The sequence below is a fragment of the Podarcis gaigeae genome, assembly GCF_964106915.1.
Source record: "Podarcis gaigeae genome assembly, chromosome: 14".
In the NCBI taxonomy this organism is placed as follows: domain Eukaryota; kingdom Metazoa; phylum Chordata; class Lepidosauria; order Squamata; family Lacertidae; genus Podarcis; species Podarcis gaigeae.
The window spans coordinates 20,842,986-20,866,502 of NC_139690.1; the positions used below are offsets into that span (position 1 = coordinate 20,842,986).

At 43.0% G+C, this 23,517-nt stretch overlaps 1 protein-coding gene across 3 annotated transcripts; it reads left to right on the forward strand.

Moving 5' to 3' along the window:
- Positions 1–221: 221 nt before the first annotated feature.
- LOC310831935 (uncharacterized protein) lies at positions 222–23,517 on the forward strand. Of its 3 annotated transcripts, none has more exons than XR_014558048.1 (4): positions 222–1,674; positions 2,611–2,727; positions 14,297–14,346; positions 15,126–16,040. XR_014558048.1 is itself a non-coding variant. In XM_083713273.1 (4 exons), the coding sequence occupies exons 1-4, from the start codon at positions 242–244 to the stop codon at positions 23,477–23,479; spliced, it is 951 nt and encodes a 316-aa protein (XP_083569399.1). In that variant the 5' UTR covers positions 222–241; the 3' UTR covers positions 23,480–23,517. The 3 variants fall into 3 exon arrangements, 2 of the variants coding, with proteins under 2 accessions (XP_083569399.1, XP_083569400.1); XM_083713273.1 differs by lacking the exons at positions 14,297–14,346; positions 15,126–16,040 and adding an exon at positions 22,845–23,517 and having other exon boundaries at positions 222–268; positions 1,503–1,674; XM_083713274.1 differs by lacking the exons at positions 14,297–14,346; positions 15,126–16,040 and adding an exon at positions 22,845–23,517 and having other exon boundaries at positions 222–268; positions 1,503–1,671.

Below are 23,517 nucleotides of genomic sequence, written 5' to 3' on the forward strand. Positions count from 1 at the left end.
TTTCTCACTGAGTAAAGGACAGCCCTGTATCCAATATAGAGATGAGGATGGGAAACAGAAAAGTCACACTCCCAGTGAAATATAATAACACCCCTGCCCTGCCCTGAAGAGCCATATGTCAGCAAGTATGGGGGAAGCGTTTAACATCAAATGAAACTCTCGCTTTTGGGATTGATCGCTCTAGATCTCCAGTTTTCAGGCTTCAGGATAGGGTTGGCATGATAGAGGTGCATATGAAATTATGGATACTGTGAAGAAAGTGGGTAAGGTAGGAATGGGAAGACTCCAGATGTTACTGGACCCTAACCAATGGGGGCTGTGGCCCTTGGGACTGGTAGTGGAGCCCAAAAGTAGGTGGATCCAGAGCCAAAGACAGGCACGGTCAACTAAGTCTAGTGGTGACTGGGAACAGCCACCGAGACCACATAACACCAGCGTTGGCTCCCAGTATGTTTCCGAGCACAATTCAAAGTGTTGGTGCTGACCTTTAAAGCCCTAAATGGCCTCGGCCCAGTATTCCTGAAGGAGCGTCTCCACCCCCAGCATTCAGCCCGGACACTGAGGTCCAGCGCCGAGGGCCTTCTGGCGGTTCCCTCATTGCGAGAAGCAAAGCTACAGGGAACCAGGCAGAGGGCCTTCTTGGTGGCAGCACCCGCCCTGTGGAACGCCCTTCTGTCAGATGTCAAGGAAATAAACAACTACAGTGGTACTTCTGGTTATGAACTTAATTCGTTCCAGAGGTCCATTCTTAACCTGAAACCGTTCTTAACCTGAGGTACCACTTTAGCTAATGGGGCCTCCCGCTGCCGCCAGTGCACGACTTCTGTTCTCATCCTGAGGTAAAGTTCTTAACCTGAGGTACTACTTCCAGGTTAGTGGAGTCTAACCCGAAGTGTTTGTAACCTGAGGTGTCTGTAACCTGAGGTACAACTGTATTTGACTTTTAGAAGTCATCTGAAGGCAGCCCTGTTTAGGGAAGTTTTTAATATCTGATGTTTTATTGTATTTTTAATATTTTGTTGGGAGCCGCCCAGAGTGGCTGGGGAAATCCAGCCAGATGGGCGGGGTATAAATAATAAATTATTATTATTATATTATGATTGTCTCCATGCTCCTCGCTGCTGAATTCTATAAGGGGCAACACTGAGAATTCAGGAGGATGAAGCTGTCAAGCAGAGACACCCATGGACTGGTTGTAAGTGAGAAGGTAGGGAGGTGGGGGGGCTGCCTGGGGGAAGAGGGGCAGCACCCCACTTGAAAATAGACTTTCCAAACATGCGGAGGAAGCTGTGGCAACACAAACAGGTAAACTATAAACAACTGCGATAGCTGAGATTGTCTCAAACCATCATCTGCGTTTACGCTTATGGGAGCTAATCCTGGAGACTATAAAATGCGGTTAACCTCGCTAAACAAGATTAAGCCAATATGTATGTATAAATCATTACTCTGATTTCATTATTCTCAGTCCAGCAGATCCTTCTTTCCATACCTAATTATAGATGCACCAGCTACATTGGATCAGCATTGTGATCTCCATGACTCTTAGATCTGAAGCAGAATCTTTTGACTTTGGGAGGCAACTCAACCAGAAAGGCCAATCTGAATATATTTATGAAGGAGCTGCACTTTCAAATGGGATGAAACCCTTCTGCTGGAAAAAGAAATATGGTGGTGATAATTTAGCATTTATCTGGCACATATATATCTATATATATCTCATAGATAGATAGATAAAAATTATTTTTATTTTAAAGTTAATTTTGGCAACATTCCTCGTAAAAAAAACCTTGAAGAGAAACATTGAGCAAACCTTATACAATTACAATACTGTTTCACTGACACTTTTATCCAACATATCTCAATAATGTATTATCAAATAAAATATTATAGGATCATTAATGATTACGACTAAAAAAAAGTCAAACCCAGATTGAGAATGTGGGAGGTAGTAGTTCTCTTGACAGAACATAATTTTTAAATTTATAGCCACCCCCTTTTCTCCAAAAAGCTCAAAAAGTGGCATACACAGTTCTCCCTCTCTCCATTTTTTCCTCACAACAACCTGAGGACAGGCTGAAAGACAGTGAGTGGTCCAAGGTCACCCAGTCAGCTTTGTAGCTGAGTGGGGATTTGAACTCTGGTCTTTGTCATGAACTGGCAGGATGACATATAAGAGGTTCCTTCTTCACAGAAAGTGTTGTGTAACTCACCAATTATCAATACAGTGATACCTCGGGTTAAGTACTTAATTTGTTCTGGAGGTCCGTACTTAACCTGAAACTGTTCTTAACCTGAAGCACCACTCTAGCTAATGGGGCCTCCCACTGTGGCCACGCCGCTGGAGCACACTTTCTGTTCTCATCCTGAAGCAAAGTTCTTAACCTGAAGCACTATTTCAGGGTTAGCGGAGTCTGTAACCTGAAGCATATGTAACCTGAGGTTCCACAGTATAGGATCTAGCAGCACCACTAGGTATGGCACATTTCTAAGGGTTCAAAATGCTTCATGTACATGATCTCGCTAGACCTTCTGTCCAAATGCTAACTGTTGTACGGGCAACTTCAAAGCCCCTGTTCTCACTTCTTACAGTTCTTATCTTTACACCAGGGATGAGGAACCTACAGCCCTCTGGATGTTGCCTGGATTTCCATACCTGTTATCCAGTAAAGCCAAGCGGACTAGATCAGGCACATAGATTTCCTGGCTACAGTCATCCCCTCTTTGGTGAGATGCATCATATTTAAGGTGTAGTAATAATTTGTGTGTGCATTTTATGCAAATCTTTGCCCTATTTTGCCTTATTTATTTGGAGAAGCATTTCCTCTTTTTGGTCATGCATAAGTAGCAGTCAAAACCAAGGGCTAAGAAGAAAGGGGGCTGGGGGAAGCTGACTCACATATAGCTTGTGTGGGGAATGTACATAGGATACAGAGAATTGGAGTACTTTGTTTGTTTTTTTTAAGTAATATTTATTGAAGTTTTAGGGTTACAAAAAGAAAAAAGAAAAAACACCAAATTAAACAAAGACAACACATCACAATAAAAAATAGAGAAATAGAAACAATTATTTAAAAAAAACAAATCAAGCCTTCCCATAACTTGTCTTTCATTTGCTTGTTTCCTTGACCTCCTCACACCTCCCTTTTTGTATTCTAGTTCAGTTAACTATTTCAGCAAATCCTTCCCATCTTTTCCAATTTTTGTCCTAAAATTTATCTTGATATTAATGTAACTTTACTTTCCCTCCTTTCACCAATTAACAGTCTGTTTTTTTCCTAAACCTTTGTTACATTTCTGCTAAAATCACATAAATTCATTCCAACATCATTCTAACATTCATTAATTTTACAATGTTTCTTTAAATAGTCTTTAAATTTCTTCCAATCTTCCTCCACCGACTCTTCTCCCTGGTCTCGGATTCTGCCAGTCATTTCCGCCAGTTCCATGTAGTCCATCACCTTCATCTGCCAGAGAATTGGAGTACTTTGGAGGCTGGGCTTGCAACTTCTATCAATCTAACTCTCTCTCAAACAAACAGACACACATTCACTGTATCTGTGAAGAACTGATAGCCATCTGATTCTAAACTGCAAATATCAGTGGTGGTTGAAGGAGAGAGCCCAACAGTAGGTGCAGCCAAAACCACTGACGGGCAGAGCTAACTTTTGTCTGATGAGTTCTACAAGGAGCAAAACTGAGACTAAAAATCCGGACAGGGGGACAGCTGAGGGCAGTAATTCAACACCCCACTTGGTCTAAAGGACCAGCCTTGACTGGTTATTATTACCCACACATTGGGGACTGAGGCTGAAAGAAAAAGACAGGGCCACTTCCAAGTTTGAGGGGCCTCTCAGCATGATGCGCTCTGGAGGACTCTTCCATAACATTCCTGAGCCTTACCTAATGATGACAGCTATTCTCCAGCCAACTGTTGTGGCTGTCATTTTAAATATCCACATGGCCAGAAAGCAATGTGATGTAGAGTGCTCTGGGACACTGGGGGAAATTTAAAATAGTGGCTTATAGGAGCACATCGCCCAGGGCAAGGATCAGTGGCAGTGGGCCCTGCCTGAGGAGCAGGGTTGCTAATGCCAGACCAGGATGCAGGCCTTTTAATGAGCTTCTGGCTGTGGTGAGATTTGAATCGGAGACTTCCCAGCTCACACGCTTCTACTATATTGTTTGGGATATTGTTTGTCAGTTCTGTATGCTCTTAAGACAGTAAAATCAAATTTTGCATGGTTCTTGAGATCAAAGTACAGCTTTCCGCCTCTTTCCATACCGTTGGACATCATTTTGATATCAAAATGGCGGAGTGAACCTTTCAAATCTGCATAGGTCTTAACTACTGATTTCATAACCGCACTGATTTGGAGGGGTTTCTTAGAATTTATGATCAATTCTAAGTGTGAGTCTGCTAGTAGCCATTAAGGTCCACTCCACCAGCCCTAAAAAACAGCATGTCATTTCCAAATGTGGATCTACTGCATTGAGAGAGAACTGAACGGGCAGAGTTTTTTCCCCCTCAGTTTTTGTTGCCCCAGCTAGCACAGCAATGGCAACCCTCTTTAGTGGCTACTGAACATTATTAGGCTGGCAGCGTTCGGAAGGTGGCTCCTGATATCCAGCAGGTCAAAGTGCAGCACAAAGCTGCACAGTTTGCAGAACCTGCAATGGTCCGAGAGGCTTCTCTAAATGGCACTTCACATGCTGCAGGCTCTTAAAATAAACTGCAAACTTATTTTTGCTTAAGCAATGCAGCTTCCAGAGGAAGTGTGCTTGTTGAAACTTTTAAAGGGTGTGGGCCTTGTGTCATCTCTCTTCCCCCTCCAACTTGGCACAAGGTCTCAATGGTAGAGCATCTGCTGTGCATGCAGAGACGTTCCTAAGTTCAATTCCCTGCATCTGCAAGTTGGGCTTAAGGCTGAAAGTGGTGGCTGAGCGTCAGGCAGGAACAACTTCCACGTCTCAGCCACCACTTTCGGTGGGTTTAATTGGGGATGTAAAAAAGAAAGTGATTGAAATCAGATGTTCAAGCTACAAACTCTCACGTTGTGGAATGGGGAACTAGCTGTAATATGGGACAGTTTCTCCCATGCGTGTGAGTGTGTTTAACTTGCACAAGAAAAGATTTCACGACAAAGATTTTTCATCGTATAAGAATACATTCAGTTGCCTTAAACATATGCATGGGGGTGGCGGTTTTGCATTAATTGGTGTGGTACTGACTTTGCAGACAAGTCATTTAAGGAGATCTCTGTTTGAAGAGTTTTATGATCCGAGTCTGGTTTAAATAAAAAGAACCCTGAGAAGGGGAAAGAGGGGCCTTGAAGTTACCTGTCCCCAGTTAGCGTCTGGACAGCAGACTGAGTGTATACACAGCTCACCTGGTCATAGTCCTCCTCACTCTGGTGAGATGTCTTTCCCCCCCTATTTAAATTATCCCCAAAATGTGTTCTGTCATACTTCACATCCACACTATACATTTAAAGTACACAACTTCTCCCAAGGACTGCAGGGAACTGTAATTTGTTAAGGGCACTGGGAATTGTAGATCTGTGAGGAACACACTACAGTTTCCGGGGTCCTTTGGGGAAAGCTATGTGCTTTAAATGTATTTTGAATACACTGCATGGATGTGACCTCATTAATTGAATGTCAACAAGTGCATACATAGAGGCGAGGGGAACACAGGTGGCGCTGTGGTCTAAACCACTTAACCTCTTGGGCTTGCAGATCAGAAGGTTGGCGGTTCGGATCCATGCGACATGGGTGAGCTCCCATTGCTCTGTCCCAGCTCCTGCCAACCTAGCGATTCGAAAGCACACCAGTGCAAGTAAGTAAATGGAAGTGCAGGAAGGTAAATGACATTTCTGTTTGCTCTGGCCTCTGTCATGGTGTCCCATTGCACCAGAAGTGGTTTAGTCATGCTGGCCACATGACCCGGAAAGCTGTCTGCAGACAAACGCCAGCTCCCTCGGCCTGAAAGCGAGCTGAGCGCCGCAACCCCATAGACGCCTTTGAATGAACTTAACCGTCCAAGGATCCTTTACCTTTACCTACACATAGAGGCTATCCAACCTGACTCTGTAGCTATTCATGCTGGGAAGGAAGCCCTTTAATGAGCCCTTTAAACTTTAATTGGGTCACCTGAGTTGGCAGCAGAGCCAAAATGGTCAGCCTTTTAGCCTTCTCTCCATTCAAAATTTAGGGTGGCTGGGTGAAAAAAATGAGGACAGGGTTCCTGCACATATGATGGATGAGTGGAAGAGAAAATGTCAGCACCTGTATCTTATCTCACAGCAATTGTGTCACAGGTCTTTCCTACTACTATCCTTTTTTTCCATCTGGCCACCCTATCTGGTGGTGGATAGTGCCCATGGGGACTTTGTGGGACAGAAGGCTGAGGTCAGAAGAAAGCGGTGTATGAGCCAATGACAAACACAGCCAACTCATTCTAGTTTTGCTCCATCTTCCTCCCTGCAGAGTTCTACAAGGGTCAACATTAAGAGTAAAAGGTAAAGGTACCCCTGACCGTTAGGTCCAGTCGCAGATGACTCTGGGGTGGCCAGCATGACTAAGTTCTGGTTCTGGTGAACCAGAGCAGCACACGGAAACGCCGTTTACTTTCCCGCCGGAGCAGTACCTATTTATCTCCTTGCACTTTGACTGTGCTTTTGAACTGCTAGGTGGGCAGGAGCTGGGACCGAGCAACGGGAGCTCCCCCCATCGCGGGGATTCGAACCACTGACCTTCTGATCGACAAGCCCTAGGCTCTGTGGTTTAGACCACAGTGCCACCTGCGTCCCATCTAACATTAAGAGTAAGGAGGAGCAATCTGGGAGGCAGTGCTCTCCTCTGGCTGGTTGTAAGTAAGAAGGCAGGCAGGTAGGAGCTTACTAAGGGCCGGCCAATGTTGGTGGGGCAGTGCCCCATTCTCCCTGATCAACCAGCCTCCACTGACCCCATTCAAAGTACAGTCTGCATTAAGAATTAGTTGCTCAGCGTGATCCTGCAGGAAATTCCGTACAGCCTCTGCACAATCCCATAGCGATTTTGGATTGGTATCTCAGACGAAGTGGAGTCTTCTGGGTGTATGACATCACATTTTGACAAAAGAACTGAGAAACACACACACACACTTGCTGCATGAGGCAAGGACATTTTGGCTGCCAAAAAGCTGGAGAGGGTTGGTGGCTTTCGCCTAAGATTTGTCATGATCGCGTGAGTTCGGTGGCTGAGCAAGGAGACAAATGCCAATCTCTCGCATCCAAAGACAATGCACTAAATTTCGCATCAAGCTGACTCTTTGGGTTGAGGTGAGTGTCGTTCCAGTGGCCTTCAGTGCAGGATTATGAGAGGCTGAGACCTCCTACCACTCTGCAACTAGGAAGGCTGGCATCTGTCTGTCTCACAAGACAATGGAAGAGTGTGCTTTGAGAGGTGAAGTCAAACTGTTGGGAGTGTTATAGCACATGCTGTGGCTGTAGAGAACAATATGAGTAAGATATGTTTTGTTGCAGCTGGGAAAGATGAAGGCATCCAGTTGTGCTGATGCAGGTGTACTATTGCATTTCTTCTTTCTGCACTCTGACCAGCAACCATTCCTCCTCTGGTCACTGTTGTGAATTTTAGTTGTGCTTATTTGAGCCATATAGCCAGTCCATTTGTTTTATACGTCAAAGTCTTCCTGATGCCATTTCATTTAGAAATGAAGGCCCATGGAATAATTAGCGGCCAGGCAACTTGCATAGCAAAAAGACAAGAGAAATAACAAATGGGCCCTGCAACGAAGTGTTGCAGTGTATTCTTAGCTCCTGTTCAGGCTTCCATCTTCCAGCCATGTCCTCTTTTCTTGCCCCGCCTCCCTCATGTTTTCTGTTTTTCTCATTCTGTAGCTATTGAACATGCTCAATCTTCATTGGTTGTTATTTTTTGCGGGGATTTGCCCTCTATTTTGTAACCGGTCTTAACAAACTACAGTTCCCAAGAGTCTCGGGGGGGGGGGGAGAGCCATGACTGTCAAAGTGGGATAAATGTGCTGTGGGTATATGATGTGGATGTGTCCTCATATTAACTGAATTACAATTCAAGTAAAAATAAAAATAAATTTCAACCAAAATGTGTGATGTATGCTGAGTGTTGTTAGGAGATCCTATTCCCTTCCCAGAATTCCAGAGTTCCCTGTGAATAAGAGTGAATAATAATAAGATTACTGTATTAAACCACTCTGAGACTTGTAGCTCTCGGGGGTGAATTGGAGTGTGTCTCCTAATAAATCTCAGCACCCTTAACAAACCACAGCTTCCATCATTCTTTGGAGAAAACCATGAATGTTTTAAGTAGCACTATTATGCTTTAAATTTACAGCACAAATGGGGGGCAGTGTTTGCAAAGTTGACTTTGGTTAATAAGGAAATTAATTTTTTAAAAAACAAAAAAGCTCCATCTGCAAAAGACAATAGGGAACACCAGATATTTCAGATTAAACCTGTGCATTGTAAACATAGCCAAGAAATGATTAAGGAACAGCTGATGGGAGTAGATGGACAGACTGGGGGGGGGGGACACCTGAGAATGTCCTGCTGTTTGCCCATTAGTGCTTTATCATTGCCAGTGTCTGGTTTCACTTACTGAGCAGATGAAGAGGAAAATAAGAGGAACAGCCCACCTATGGCCCACTAGCAATGCATTTACTTGCTTCAGGCAGACATCCCTGGATTCCGTTCTCTGGAAGTTTATCAGATACTTCACTATTAGAAAATCAAGATGGGGACACATTCTTACCAGCCATCATGCCTGCTGGTCTTTTGTAGGGGAGCAGTGTTAGAAACTGAGATATGAAAGCTAGGAGCTGAATGGCACCTTAAACCTAGGTTATGGGCACAACAACGGAATGTCTAGGTGCACTTTTTTATAAGAAGAATACAAAGCTGAAAATGAATGAACTGCAGCTGAAATGTTATGTTCGTTTTTCACATGGTCTAGTCCTCATCTGAAGACTTAAAAAACAAAGCAATGCTTCCCCTGCCTGCCCCCCCTCCTCATATTCTTAAGAGGGTCCCTTCTGCAGTCTTCAGAGAGTGGTTGGAAGTGGGGAGGCAGAAAAAGCTCCTCTATTCCTTTCACTCTGCAGACAAGCCCTGGATTCTCTCTACACCCCCTTTCCTCCATATAAATATATATTTTCGGCACCACAATTAACACATATTAAAGGCCTATACAGTGGTACAGGTTACATACGCTTCAGGTTACAGACTCCGTTAACCCAGAAATATTACCTCGGGTTAAGAACTTTGCTTCAGGATGAGAACAGAAATCGCACAGCAGCGGCGCAGCAGCAGGAGGCCCCATTAGCTAAAGTGGTGCTTCATGTTAAGAACATTTTCAGGTTAAGAACAGATCTCCATAACAAATTAAGTACTTAACTAAGTACTTAACCCGAGATACCACTGTGCAACTGACGGCAGAGACACCCGCCTGGAGTGTCCATTTCGCAAACCTAAGACTTAAGGGTCCCTCAATGATTCCACTCCAAAATTTGTCTTGGTTTTAAGCATCACTGTGAGAGTCTAAGGTAGATAACACTTTAACATGCACTACTTAAACCATCATAACTAACTGGCTAGTATATTTCAAATTAAAAGCACGTCATACATTAAAAGTACATAAAACAAGGCAACTAAAACATGAACAAAACATGTTGGGTTTAAAAGAAAAGAAGATAATTTTTGTCAGCTCTCCCAATCCATTAATGTTTTACTTGGGAGGAAGCCCCATTGAACTTGGTTGGCATTTATCTCTGGGTAACATTGGCAATTTTAATCTGAAATCTTAAGTGCAGTACTGCACCCATAGCTCAGAAACCGCTCACGTTTATGAAATTCCCTGTCACAAAATGCACCTAGAACGAGAGTTTTGAAAGCTGTCGGGGAGTATCAGGTGTGCAGTAGTTCCACATGCTCTCATGATGTGGGGATGACAGTGAGGTCTTGCTAATTAACACCCCATAAGCAGGGTTGACTCATCCTTCCCAGGCGAAGGGCTACACTGACCCATGGCTAACCCCTCAGGCCAAAGTGTGTGTGGCCAATGCCAATATTTCTTACTCATTTGTTTTGTTAAAGAAACTGAGCCCCACAACCCCCTTTCCCTAATATACCTTATTAATTTCCACTCCAAAAAAAAAAAAAAAAGAGCACCTTCATCACCTTATGAACTTGCGGGCAGTGAGAGGGGCTCAGAGGCTTTGTGGGTACCAAAGGAAGGTCACTACCCTGGGCTCAGCACTAGCATCCACTGGTCTAAGGCTTATTCCTCAGGTAGCCATCTACAGTTTGAGCATTGTGACTGGAACTGGATCCTTAAAAAGATCACTTACTCTAGAGTAGTCCCAGTGAAACCTAACTCTCCACTTTATAACAATGACCATGTTGGCTTTTGTAACGTTCATAGTTTAAAATGGCCTATGTTGGTCATATTATCCCCAATCTGATCCATTTTATTCTCATTTTAGGCATTTGATCTGCCATTCCTGTCCCAGCAAGAGAATTGCAAGCTGTTAGCTCTCAGAGTGGATGGAAATAGTAGTATCCATTGCATGAGACTGTCCTGTTTAGGTGTTGGCAGCTCCCTGCTAAAAGCAAAAATATATTTCTGCATTACAAAGAACTCCTGGGAGTCTAGGAGATGTACTTTCCCAGTCAGATTAACCTAATGTAATAATGGCCATTTGCAATCTTAAAGAATAGATTGTTGTGTCTGTGCAATTGGCTGCACATTTCCCCCTCTCCATTCCAAAGATAATCCTGGAGGTGTCCACTTACTTCTGCATACGCATTAGCCAGTTTTGAACAGATTGGTTTCAAGCAATTTTGGGTCTGTAATTAGAAAAGCACATAAGAAATGTTGATGTCATAAGCAGGCAAGCACACAGAACTAGGGTGAAGAACCCAGGACCCACTGTATGTTGTTGGACTTCAACTCCCATCAGCCTGTTGTTGTATAATTTGCCCACAAATATATGCTTAGTAAAGACCTATTTATTGAATGTTCGTCCTTGAGATGAATGTTCAATAAATAAGTCACCGGAAGGAGCCCAAAATGTTGCAGAAGGAAGCCTGCTTATAACTGCCATTTTTGCATGGATGGTGCAATTTTGGCTACCTTTGGGTCTACGATAGATGATAGATAGATAGATGATAGATAGATAGATAGATAGATAGATAGATAGATGATAGATAGATAGATATAGATAGATATAGATAGATAGATAGATAGATAGATGATAGATAGATGATAGATATAGATAGATGATAGATAGATGATAGATAGATGATAGATATAGATAGATAGATGATAGATTAGATAGATAGATAGATAGATAGATAGATAGATAGATAGATAGATATAGATGATAGATAGATAGATATAGACAGATAGATAGATGATAGATAGATAGATGACACAGTTTTTAGAACAGCAATCTTTAAAAGCTGCCCCTGCTGTTTTCTAATGATCAGATCATTGACTCAAACAATTCCATGTAATGTTGGGGAATCCAGGCCATGTTGTATGGTTTTTTTCCAGTTAACCAGGGTCTAGAGCAGTTCCAGGTCATCCAAAAAGGAAAAAAAAGAGTTTTATAAAGCCCAGGCCCTGAGACAGCTGATTTGAGGACGTGGATTTCTAGTGGGTTTTTCTTGTGCTCAACATTTTGAGTTTGTTCTAAATAAAATGTTTTCCTCCCTATCCTTCATGCAAAGAGCAGGCTCTCCAAGTGTCCCTATTTTCCAGGGACAGTCCCGGATTTACAGAAGCCGTTTCTCAGTCACATTTTATTTGCCCCTTTCTGAATCTTTTCAAGCTCTAGAATATCCCTTTTGAGATGTGATGGCCGGAACTGTGCACAGTACACTAACAGTGGCCAAGTTCATAGATTTATATTTCCCATAACTGGTCTTGGTCTGATTCAAGAAGTAGGTTAGGATAAAGTGGATTAGACATGGATTTACAGGGCAGCACCAAAACCCTTTTCACGTGAAGGTTCTAAATCTTTCATGCCATTATATATGCAGAAAAGGCCTTTTAAGAGGCAGCACATGGCTGCTAATGAATTAATGCAATTGTGGAGCATGCTAAGCATATGAATAAAGTTGCAATGCATTTTCCACATGGACTTTCTTTTTGGAGACGTCAGTCCTGTAGCCTGTATGCATGGGGAATGGGGAGTGGAGTTGATTCCATTGGGCCCCAGAACAGTTCTGTTTCTCCCAGAACCAACTGCGCATGGTGCCACAGTGTTCCCCTGAGGATGCTGCAGCTCAGACAGGTTGTTCAAATCTGGCAGAAGCCTTCTGAGATTTTTCTTCCAAGCTCTTGCCTACCCTAAGGTTGGGGAACCCCAGGACTGGGAGCCAAATACATCTGTTCAGTCGTCTCTATTGCCTCAGGCCACACACCCTTTCCCCAGGCCTCTCACCTCACTGGCCCTGATTTACCCATTCCTTGAGTATTTTGGCCTGGCTGAGATGCATCCTTAAACTCTGAAAATGCCCCTTGCTCGGCTGGGCAGCTAAATAGCATCTATTACTGAGAACACTGGAGATTCATGTTTAAATGAATTTTTGAAAGAAAGAAAAAGAGAATTAGAAGAATGTGCTTGGGATTAGTTGTGGGTTTTTTTAATGGTAATCTCAAACTTCAGCCCTCCTGCCAATTTGCTGCTGCATTTATATACAGAGAGAGCTGTTCTTATTTTATCTGTAAACCACCTTGAGTCCCTGTCAAGGAAAAAGGTGGGCTATAAATAAATTCATTATAATCAGTGCTTTATTTTTGTGGGCACGCAGGGGTACGCATACCCCTAAACATTTTGTGAATCTTTGTACTTTTATCCATTTACTGTAATAATTTTTCCCGATTTAACTATAAAATGGTGATTTTATTGAGTCAAAATGAGATTACCTTTTTTAGAACTGATGATGATGATGATGATGATGGTTATAGCTTTGCAGATCCCTTTTGCACCCCTGAATATGTTTTCCCAAGAGGTTTCTTCTTTGTCTGACTTTGTGGATGTGAAAGTGGACCTGTTGCAAGAAGCACAGATGGCTTTGAGTGTCAGAAGGGAAAGGCCTCGTTGTTGAAAGCTTCTTAGTCATCACTTCCCGCCATCCTCAAACTCCCCCCCCCCCCGCTGCAGGGGGCGAGAACCTGGCCTTTTACCGGATGCCCTTCATAATCTTCTTCTGTAGCTGATGGGGCTTGCTTCCTGTTTCCTTTGCTGCCTGGGTTACGGCCCTGTAAATACCGCTTAATACAGGCTGCAGTGATAATCCAGCCATCAGACTCTCTGGCCGTTGCTGTGACTGGTGTTAGCTTGGCTCCATTTTTTGTTTTTAGATCTTTCTTATTAGCTACATCTGATTGTTATGGCTCCATACTGTATGTTGTTTTTAACTTGGGTGGAATCTGCACACATATAAAATCTGTTTTGAAAATGCTTTTTTTTAAAAAGCATTTTAAAAAATACATTGAATTTTCCATAAGGCTCATCATCACTATCTAGTGCCGCATTGTATATGGCACTTAAAACACAATTAATACATTTTATTTGCAGCTGTATAGGTGAGTCCTTAATGTGTTTTGGGCCAATACTCCAGGGAGCTGTAGTCCAAAATATCTGGAGGGCGCCCGGTTCATACCCCCCAACATTTCTCTGAAGAATATAGGGATGTCCTATTTCATAATAATAATAATTTTACTATTTATACCATACCCATCTGACTGGGTTGCCCCAGCCACTGTGGGCAGCTTCCAATGTATAAGGCCCCATCTACACTATACATTTAAAGTAGCATCATACCAGTTTAAACAGTGATGGCTTTCCCCAAAGAATCTTGAGGACTGCATTTTTTAAGGGTGGTAAGAGTGGTTAGAAGACCTTATTCCCCTCACTGAGTTACAATTCTCTGAGTGGTTTAGTAGTTAATCCCTCCAGGAAACTCTGGGAATAGTAGTTCCATGAGGGGAATAGTGGTCTCCTAATCACTTTCAGTACGCTTAAGGCCCTCATGATTCTTTGAGGGAAACCAGACAATTTGAAGTGGTATGAAACTGCTTTAAATGCACAGTACAGATGGGACCCAGGTCAGCTTCATTTAACATAGAAGTTGTAGACCGGGGCTTTAAACTGCAGAGTTGAAGACTATTCATATTAGATATAGATAACCCCAGATGTTATTGATATGGAGCACCCGTTGACACCACAATTATGTTTCTTTTACTTAAGGACTAGAACGAGAAACGACATTGATTTCAGAGGGGAATCAATCAAGGCAGGTAAGAGTAATTGCAGAGTGGGATTAATTAATATATTCAATTAGCAACATTCTTGTTGTTATCATCATCAACATCATCATCATTCCAGGAAGTGTCCCCCCTGCCTTAGATCTATAACAGAGCCTTACTTAGTTTGGCAACTGAAGCAACTGAGTGGGTGTATAAAAATTAGCAGACGAGTTTGTTCTGTACTGTATTTAATATTATGCAGATAAGGTGCAGAATGCCCACTTAATGAAGAAGAAGAAGAAGAAAGGATCATTCAGAAGGATTTATAGACTAGTTTCAAATCAAAATGTGTGGAGTGTTCTGCCCTGTGTAAGATTCCCAAAGAATCCTAGGTATTGTAATTATGGGGGCTTTGAATTGTAGCTCTATAAGGGTTAAACTATAGTTATCAGGATTATTATTTTTTTGGGGGGGGGAGCCATGCATGTCGAATGCACTTTCAGTGTGTGGTGTGGATCAGGAGTGGCCCAGGATGTTTTGCCACCTGAGGCAAAACTGAAAGTGCCAACTTTTGGTGCCTCCTCCTCCTCCTCCTTTGCAACCCCTTCCCTGCCGCTGCCCATGCCTTCCTCCTCCTTATCTGCAGTGCTCAGGTGCACCAGCACTAAGGTTGCTGGTAGGATGCTTGCACCATGGTCAAGAAGATTATGGGGCGAGGGGGCTGGATGGCACAGGTTCACTGAGGCTCCAGTCACTACCGGAGCATAAACAAGGTGCTGCTGAGACAGATAAGGAGGGAGGCTAAGCCTCTTTTCCCTCCTACCCCACAGGTTGGTGATGGGGGCACCACCCGCCCCTCCTTGCAAGGGAGGGTCATGAACTTGGCCAGTCAGAGTGGCAAGGCTGGCACCAGCCAACTTCTCTTTGCTAACTTCCGCTCTGTTCTTTGTCAAGAAACAAATCCTGCATTAAAATCTCACACCACTAGAGGACACCCAAAGCCTTCATTTCTTTTCTCACATGTACCAAAACTGGAATTGCTTGACTGATTCCGAAGCCTGCGATTGAACTCTTCCACTGCAAAAAATATATATAGGGCCCACCAAGTCAAGAGATATGAGGTTTGCTTCTGAGAATGAACCAATGTTGTTGCACGGATTTCTGAGGGTCTCCCCCCCCCCCCAAAGAGGCTTAGGGTTAGGTAGGAACTGGGCTTACCATTCCTTAGCACAGTTGCATCTTTATGAAATAAAGTTATGTGTTAAATTGAGCTCGCTGATGATGTTGATACCCCACCTCTATCCTCTACCCAGGCAAGCAAAATTATCAAAGTTGAAAGACATATTCCAGCCAGGCAAAAACACTCAAGGAAGGTGCAAAGCAGAGCTGCTGAGAAGAGTGGCCTGGGGAGAGTGGATGTAGCCGCGGAGAGTCCTGAGGGCTAGCTAAAGAGACCTGGGGGGGGCTGCATTTCCCCCCTTCCCTTTTCCAATCAGGCCTGAGGTTCCCCATCCATGAGAAAAATAATTCAACACAGCTGTGCTTTTCGACTTGTGGGGGGTTGGGGACATGGTTGTTACAATGAGTTTCTGCTATGGATAGATGAATCTGTCAATTTCTGCTCCCCTCAGCTGGTTATTTTTCCAATCTTTAATTCAGTTTTCCACATTTTCACATCAGTTTGCCTTTAACAAACCATCCACATGAAAATTTGACTATATATTTGCCCCCTTAATCTACGTATGCCTGTATGCAGTTTTGCCTAATATTCACAATTCGCAAAGCAATTTTCTTTGTGATACATTTTAAATGATTTACTGTTTACCCTATTATATGCATTCCTGTATGCACTGATTGACTGGAGAAGTGTGTTGCAAAATTCATAGGCGTTCAGACTTCAAAGGGTGGCAGTTCTTTGATTTACGTATTGTTTTGGAAAGTGTGGATTAAGTGACTTTTGCCTTTAATTGTGAGCTGAATCAAATCCCCCCCCCCCCATCCCTAGCCTCTACTAATTTCCCACTACACCACTGCAACAGTGGGGTGGAGGGAGAAAGGGCTGCCAAAATGGCATCCATAAATATGCAATTGAAGGAGCCTTGTGTGGACAAAGGCCAGGTACTCTGTGATCTTAGCCTTTAAGCTGCTTGTCTCTCTCAGGCTTCCTCCTTCTCGATTCAAGGCCACACTTTCTCCTGGCAGTGTTGCAGCAAAGTGTCTTCTCCAAGTCACTGTCCTCCTGGAAGCCGTTCTTTGCAATTAACAATGTCCAGTTTGAAGGCTGGATCTCACTGAGCAATGGCCTCAAATTCCGACTGGCCTGCAGCACCGGCGACAAAGCCAGAAATCTAATCCCAGCTGCCAAATTGGCTGTGGCCGAGAAATGAGATAGGGTTACACCTTTCTGGACATCCAGTGATGGCTTGTTAAAATCTGGGATGCTTTGATTATGGAAAAATGGACCAGATAAGTGAGCAAATTGCTGCATTTGGCTGAAAAGGGTGAAGGAAAGAAAGGAGCTCATACTATTCGGTCCTCATTTTTTCATTTGTCGAAGCAGACATGGAGTTTTCTCTACCCAATCCTGCTCATAGTCCAACTGTTGAAATATAATGGACATGACTAACTTTAGAGTAACTCTGAGTTAAACCTAATTGGGTACAACATCTCTAACTTGGTTCCATTAGTTTCAGTGGGCCTATCTTGAGTAGAACTTGGAACACAACCCAGAGATTCAGCCCATTGCTCATAGAACAGTATTATTATTATTATTATTATTATTATTATTATTATTATTATTATAGAATAAACCATATGTAGTTATAGAGGGTTGTTTAATGGTGTGTACAGAAAGGGGTGTGCACCTACCACACATTTTAGCAGCTCAAGGAGAAGCCAGTGCAACATCAATTCATGGATAGCTCAGTTGATTAGAGCATGGTACAGATAATGCCAAGGTTGCAAGTTTGATCCCGTGTGGGACAGCTGCATATTCCTGCATTGCAGGGGATTGGACTATGTGATCCTCGGGGTCTCTTCCAACTCTACAATTCTGCTTCTCATGGGATAGAAGATCAACAAAGACTCAACACTCTACTGAGTGGAGTGGGGTGGGATAAATCTCCTCCTGAGTCAGAAGGAGGGCAGGCGTTCCTCCGAGCTTTGCCACCCGTTGCTCTCTGACTTTAGAGGCTGGGAGACCAGCAGAAAAGCTGGGTTGTGGAACAGGATGCTATCCCTTGGGAGATGCCACCACACCCAGCCTCATGGGCAGGCAGGTCCTGAATAGTAGTAATGTGCAGCTCCCATGATTCTTTGTTTTATATTGTTTTATGAGTGTCATACTGGGTACTATTGTAGATAAATTATATCATATTAAATTTCCCTTCCCGGTTGAAAGAATAAAACAGATGGATCAAGCTGCTCAAAGTTAATTTGGCTCATCTGTGTAGGTTCATTGCTGTCTGGCTTTGAGAGTTTCTTCTTGTGCTCGAGATTAGCTTGTTTTCTTTTCTTCTTTCTTCTTATTTGCGCATTAACACGTTTTGCATATTATCTATGCCATAATTTTTTTTAAGTAAGATATTTAAGAGGCATAAATGGCATAATGAGAACAGCCCAGTCCAGAGTTGCTAACATTCACATAGATAGAAATGTTTGAAAAAACATTACAAATTGTTAATAAATATTGCATACTCGCAGTTAAATTACAACCTACTCATACATCAGAGCTGGGACAACAGCTTTTCTGTTTCTGGCATTAGTTTATTATCTTAACATAAAAACAAATTCTGCTGATGGGAATAGATCCTGGTGATTTAGGAATTGCTTGTGGTCTGGTACAGTTCCCTTGACTTCAGAGAAGTTCATAACAGGTTATGCCTCATGTGTCTATAATAATTTCCTGACTGGGAGCAAGGTCCATGTGTGGTAAATGCCTTGGCTTAAATAGGATTTGTTTCAGCATGGAAATATCCCAAAAGCCTCTTGATCGCCGGGGGTGGAGGGAGGCTGGATGGTGAAAGAACATCCTTATCTCTCTGCTGTTCAGTTCCACAGAAGTATTTCCCGAAATTTACATTTTTCTGGTAGCACAATCTCATTGCAAATATGCAATTTCCTGCATTCTTGATGTCATCTCAAAGATTAGAACAACTCAGGAATTAAAAGATTGTTCTCTTCTCTTCAAACAGCTTGTACCGTTTGCATACCCCTCATCCTTTCTGCAGTTGATATCCCTCCTGTCACCAACTTTTATTTTTTCTGATTTATGGCTCAAGCTACATGTTACATTAGCTGTGCAGCTATTTTTTTAAAATGTGTGAGGGTTGCTTTAAAACACTGTATGTGCTGGCCCCCATCCAGACAAGGACCCTTATGTGGGAACATAGGGAACTTTAACCAGCAGGTATTGGATTGCTTGGAGAACCCCACAGTTTACCAAAATACAAAAGGTTTTTTTGGAGGGGCAGAATGCAAACCGGGGACTCTCAAAACAACCGAATGAGGAATCGGTGGCCACCGTCAGTCAGACTGACTGACTGGGGCCAATTGGGGTGGGTGGGATTGAGTGGCTGGAATCTTGAACATGAACACTCCATGCTGCAAACTTTTGTTGCAGGTCCCATTCAGAAATTTCTCTCAAGGTGGGCTTGTGGTTAGGATGGCTTGTGACTGCAGCTGTTTTGGGGGAGTGGACCATAATTCAGTAAAACAACATGCTTTGCGTATAGAAAGTTCTAGACTAGATCCCTGATATTTTGAGTTAAAGCACGAGTGGGAAATCTGCGCCCCCCCCCCGTATGTCATTGGATTTCAATTCCCAGCAGACCCAGCCAGCATGGTCGTTCATCAAGAATGATGTTTGCTGTGGTCCAGAAACATCTGGAGACCTTCATTTTCCCCACCCTTGAGTTAAAGGTTCTGGTGTATAGGGTTGGGGGAATATGTCAGTTTCAGTTTCTCTCAGCTCTTCTTTCTTCCTTAAGTTCTGTTTTCCACCTTTCTACCTCAGTTTGTGATTTGTTTTTTTAAGTCTTCATGAAAATTCGCCTGCATTTTTGTGCAGATTTCTTCTAATATGTGCATTTGTATGCAGTTTTACCTAATATATACATTTTGAAAAGCAATTTCCTCTATTATGGTGCATTATTGTATGCTGCTTTCATGACTATATGCAATTTTGTGCACTTCTTACCTTAGTACAGGGGTAGGCAACCTAAGGCCCGGGGGCCGGCTCTGGCCCAATCGCCTTCTAAATCTGGCCCAGGGACAGTCTGGGAATCAGCATGTTTTTACATGAGTAGAATATATATTTTTATTTAAAATACATCTCTGGGTTATATGTGGGTCCTGCCTGTTGTTTTTACAGGAGTAGAATATGTCCTTTTATTTAAAATGCATCTCTGGGTTATTTGTGGGGCATAGGAATTCATTCATTTCCCCCCCTTCAAAATATAGTCTGGCCCACCACACGGTGGTGGCCAGGACGGTGGACCAGCCCACAACTGAAAAAGGTTGCTGACCCCTGCCTTAGTATATGCTTTTTTGTAAACTGTGTAGCTGGAGAAACGCATTGCAAAATTCAGAGAAGTGCCGATTTCGACGCACATCTGTGTTTTGTTTCAAGTACTGTTTTGGAAAATGTGAATTAGGTAGATTTCCCTTTAGATGCAAATGGAATTGGATCTCTTCCTCATCCCTAGTGTGTAATAAGGACAGCATCTACTAGACAGAATAGATGAACCAATGATTTCTACTCAGAATAAGGCAGCTTCCTGTGTCCATTTTAATGGAGTATGTAGACACCATAAATTTAAACAGTGCTTCCCCCCGGGGGTACTCAAGGGTACACAGTACCGGCACCTCTTTTGTTGTTGTGGCACTTACTGTAACAACTTCATGGTGAATACGAGCACCTATTTTTCTGTTTTAAAAAAGCACTGCATTTAACGCACTGTGATACCACTTTAAGGCCCCTATTCCCCCCCACAGAGCTACAGTTTCTAGAGTTTTCTGTGAAGAGAGATTGACTGCTAAACCACTCTGCAAAGTGTAGCTCTGTGTGGGGAATAAGGCTCTCCTAACAACTCTCAGCATCCTTAACGAAGTACACTTCCCATAATTCTTTGGGGGAAGCTATGGCTGATTAAGTGGTACAATTGTGCTTTAAATGGTGCGACTATGGCCTGATAACTATAGCAAAATCCCAGTGCAAATGCTAGCAAGGCTGTCCCAAGACTCCCATTTTGTGAGTGCTTTTGGCAATGTATGTGCTTTTGTTTTAATCACTGCCCTGGGTATGTCTCTGTCCATCTCTTTATCTCTCCCCAGCCCAATCTTATCAAGTGCTTCCTTCCTCCAGGCCAATGTGACTGCTTTCGGTGTGATAGATCTTGCCCTCTGAGCTCTCTGGCCGCTCTCCCATCCATCTGACCAGCTGTTTGCTCGGTGATGGTTTGTAATGAGCCCACTCATTCCTCTGCATTAACCAGAGAGAAACTTATTTAATAGCCTCTGCCTCTGCCTATTATGCTGGCATTTCTATTCAGACTGCATAGCTTGCGGCAGTCTGACATGCAGGCCCTCTCACTTGTTGCAGGCAGGTTTGTGACTCTTGAGGTGGGCCCTTTTGTTTAAAACTTCAGTGAATACACAACAGGATGTTTCTTTTGACTTTTTAGAGGCTTGAAATCTCTTTAGTGTCTTCATTTGAGATATCTGTTGGAAATGGAAGCAGAAATCAGCGATGTACACTTATTTGTCCCATGTCTGCAACAGAAATCAATCCAGCAGATATGACTGGTATTCACTGTAGTTGCTTTTCAGTCTGCAAATGATACATAATTGATTGCCCCCCCCCCTTTGTTCTGCATTTTCTTAGTGTTGAAATTAATGGTGTGAAATAACATAATGATAACGTAATTAAATTACAGCAGACAGGAGAGACTAATTACGTATATTGTGAGCATTCTTTTTATTTTTATCTAAAAATATACATATGTACTGCTCGATGGTATTAAGACCTCAAAGTGGTTTACAAAAAAAGAAAACAATAGAATTATCAGCAAGAAACAACTATTTAAAACATTAAAAAATATAGTTGAAATCAATAATAAGCTAAAAACTAGATTAAAACAACATTCTGAATACGCTTGCCTAAACAAAAATGTTTTAGGCAAGTTCTGAAAAGTGTATGTGAAGACGCCTCTCTGATGTCAATAGGCAGGGAGTTCCAAAATATGGATGCAACTCATTGTCCAATTGGGTTGTGTCCAACATAGTGCTAAGTTACGTTATGCTTGTTCTGTTGGCAAAACGTTTGGCAGAACATAGTTGCGTAAGAAAATATATAAATGGGTTAATGAATGAATGAACTTTATTACGGTCTCAGACCAGGGTTAAAAAAGCATATAGATAAAATAGCAGTTAGGATTTTTTTAACCGATAAGGCATAGGATAAAACATCAGGATAAAATACAGGATTAGACACGGATAGTGGATGGATAAAAAACTGATAATTAAAACAAATAAGAACTAAAAACAAACAAGGACACGCAGTTAAAACAACTGTAAGAGCAAAAGAACTAAAAGATTCGCAGTTGATGGTAACTCCGTTGCGTAATACATTGCCCAATCTGCACAAAGAGCTTCAAGTAGCACAACTGTTTAACTGGATTCCTATGTTGCGCAACATTTAAACTCACCACTACACTAGCTCAAGAGTTCCTGCACTGTGGGACAAAGAAGATTGGATAAAGCATAGGTTTTGTCAGAAGCCGAACTGCAGAAGAACAGAAACAGCACTGCATGTGACAAACACCGGTCAGAACGAAAATCAATGCCTACTCAACATCCCTAATCCCCATTGGGCATTATTTGGGGTTTCCCCTCTACCACCATTAGGTTTTTTAAAATGTACTTCTACAACCATGAGAATCCCCCCAACCCTGCTGATACAGTGGTACCTCGGGTTAAGAACCTAATTCGTTCCGGAGGGTCCGTTCTTAACCTGAAACTGTTCTTAACCTGAAGCACCACTTTAGCTAATGGGGCCTCGTGCTGCTGCCGCGCTGCAAGAGCAAGATTTCTGTTCTCATCCTGAAGCAAAGTTCTTAACCCAAGGTACTATTTCTGGGTTAGCGGAGTCTGTAACCTGAAGCGTATGTAATCCGAGGTACCACTGTACCGCCTTCTTGTGCAAATTTGGTGCACATAAGGATCAGCACTCACAGCCTGGAAATCAGAAATGGTGAGCATGATGTTGTCTCTCTCTCTCTATGGAGGTCCCATTTCAGTGGTAGCTGGTACCCATAGGCTGGAGGGCATGGGGGAGGGGGCAACAGTAGGTGGAGCCAGAGAGAAAGATGGGCAGAGCTAGAACCAATAATAGGTGGAGCTAATGGACCAACCTCCACTGTTCTATTTAGTTGTCACAAAAGCTATGTGCAGAAAACTTTCAAGCAGAAAGTACACTCATCACCAGCACAACTGTGCGATGCTGCCAGTTCCCGTCAGAGCTGAGAGGAATGTAATTTTTTATTATTCAGAACTCGGCGGCTTAAAAAAACAACAACCCAACTCCGCGGCACAGCAAAGGAAACCTGGGACTCTTATTTCTCCTACCTGGAGGATAGCAGGCATGCAAACGAGGCCCTCCATCTGCTTGTTCAAAGTGACTCCTTCCTTCTCGGCAACTCAGGTGGGTCTCCGAGGGATTTCGGAACAGGCAAGATGCCAGCCTCACTTGCAACAGATGCTGAGAGGTAACGGCTGCCCATCCTGGTACACGCTTTCAAGTGTCCTTAAACTCACAAAGTTTCCCCACACCCTCTCTCGGAAATGTGAGGCGATGAAAAGAAAAGCACCATATGCCCATGATGTGCTTTGGGGAAACACAGCCTTTGTGGCAGCTCCCAGATCTTTTCATCGGCTCCTTCGTCCTTCTCCTCGGCTTCTGAGTTTCTTTGTAGTGAAGCTGGAACAGGTGATCTTACGATATGCTATATGGTGGAGCAGAATGTGGCCCTCAGGGTCTCTCCACCTGGCCCTCAGAACTCTCACCAGGCCGTACAGCCTCTCCACAGCCTGTTCCAACCAGTGGTCCTGCTCCACACTCTCCCCAAGCACTTTTGCCCAGCTGAAACGTGGCCTGATCCAACATACTGTATTTTTCGCTCTATAAGACGCACCAGACCACATGACGCAACCTAGTTTTTGGAG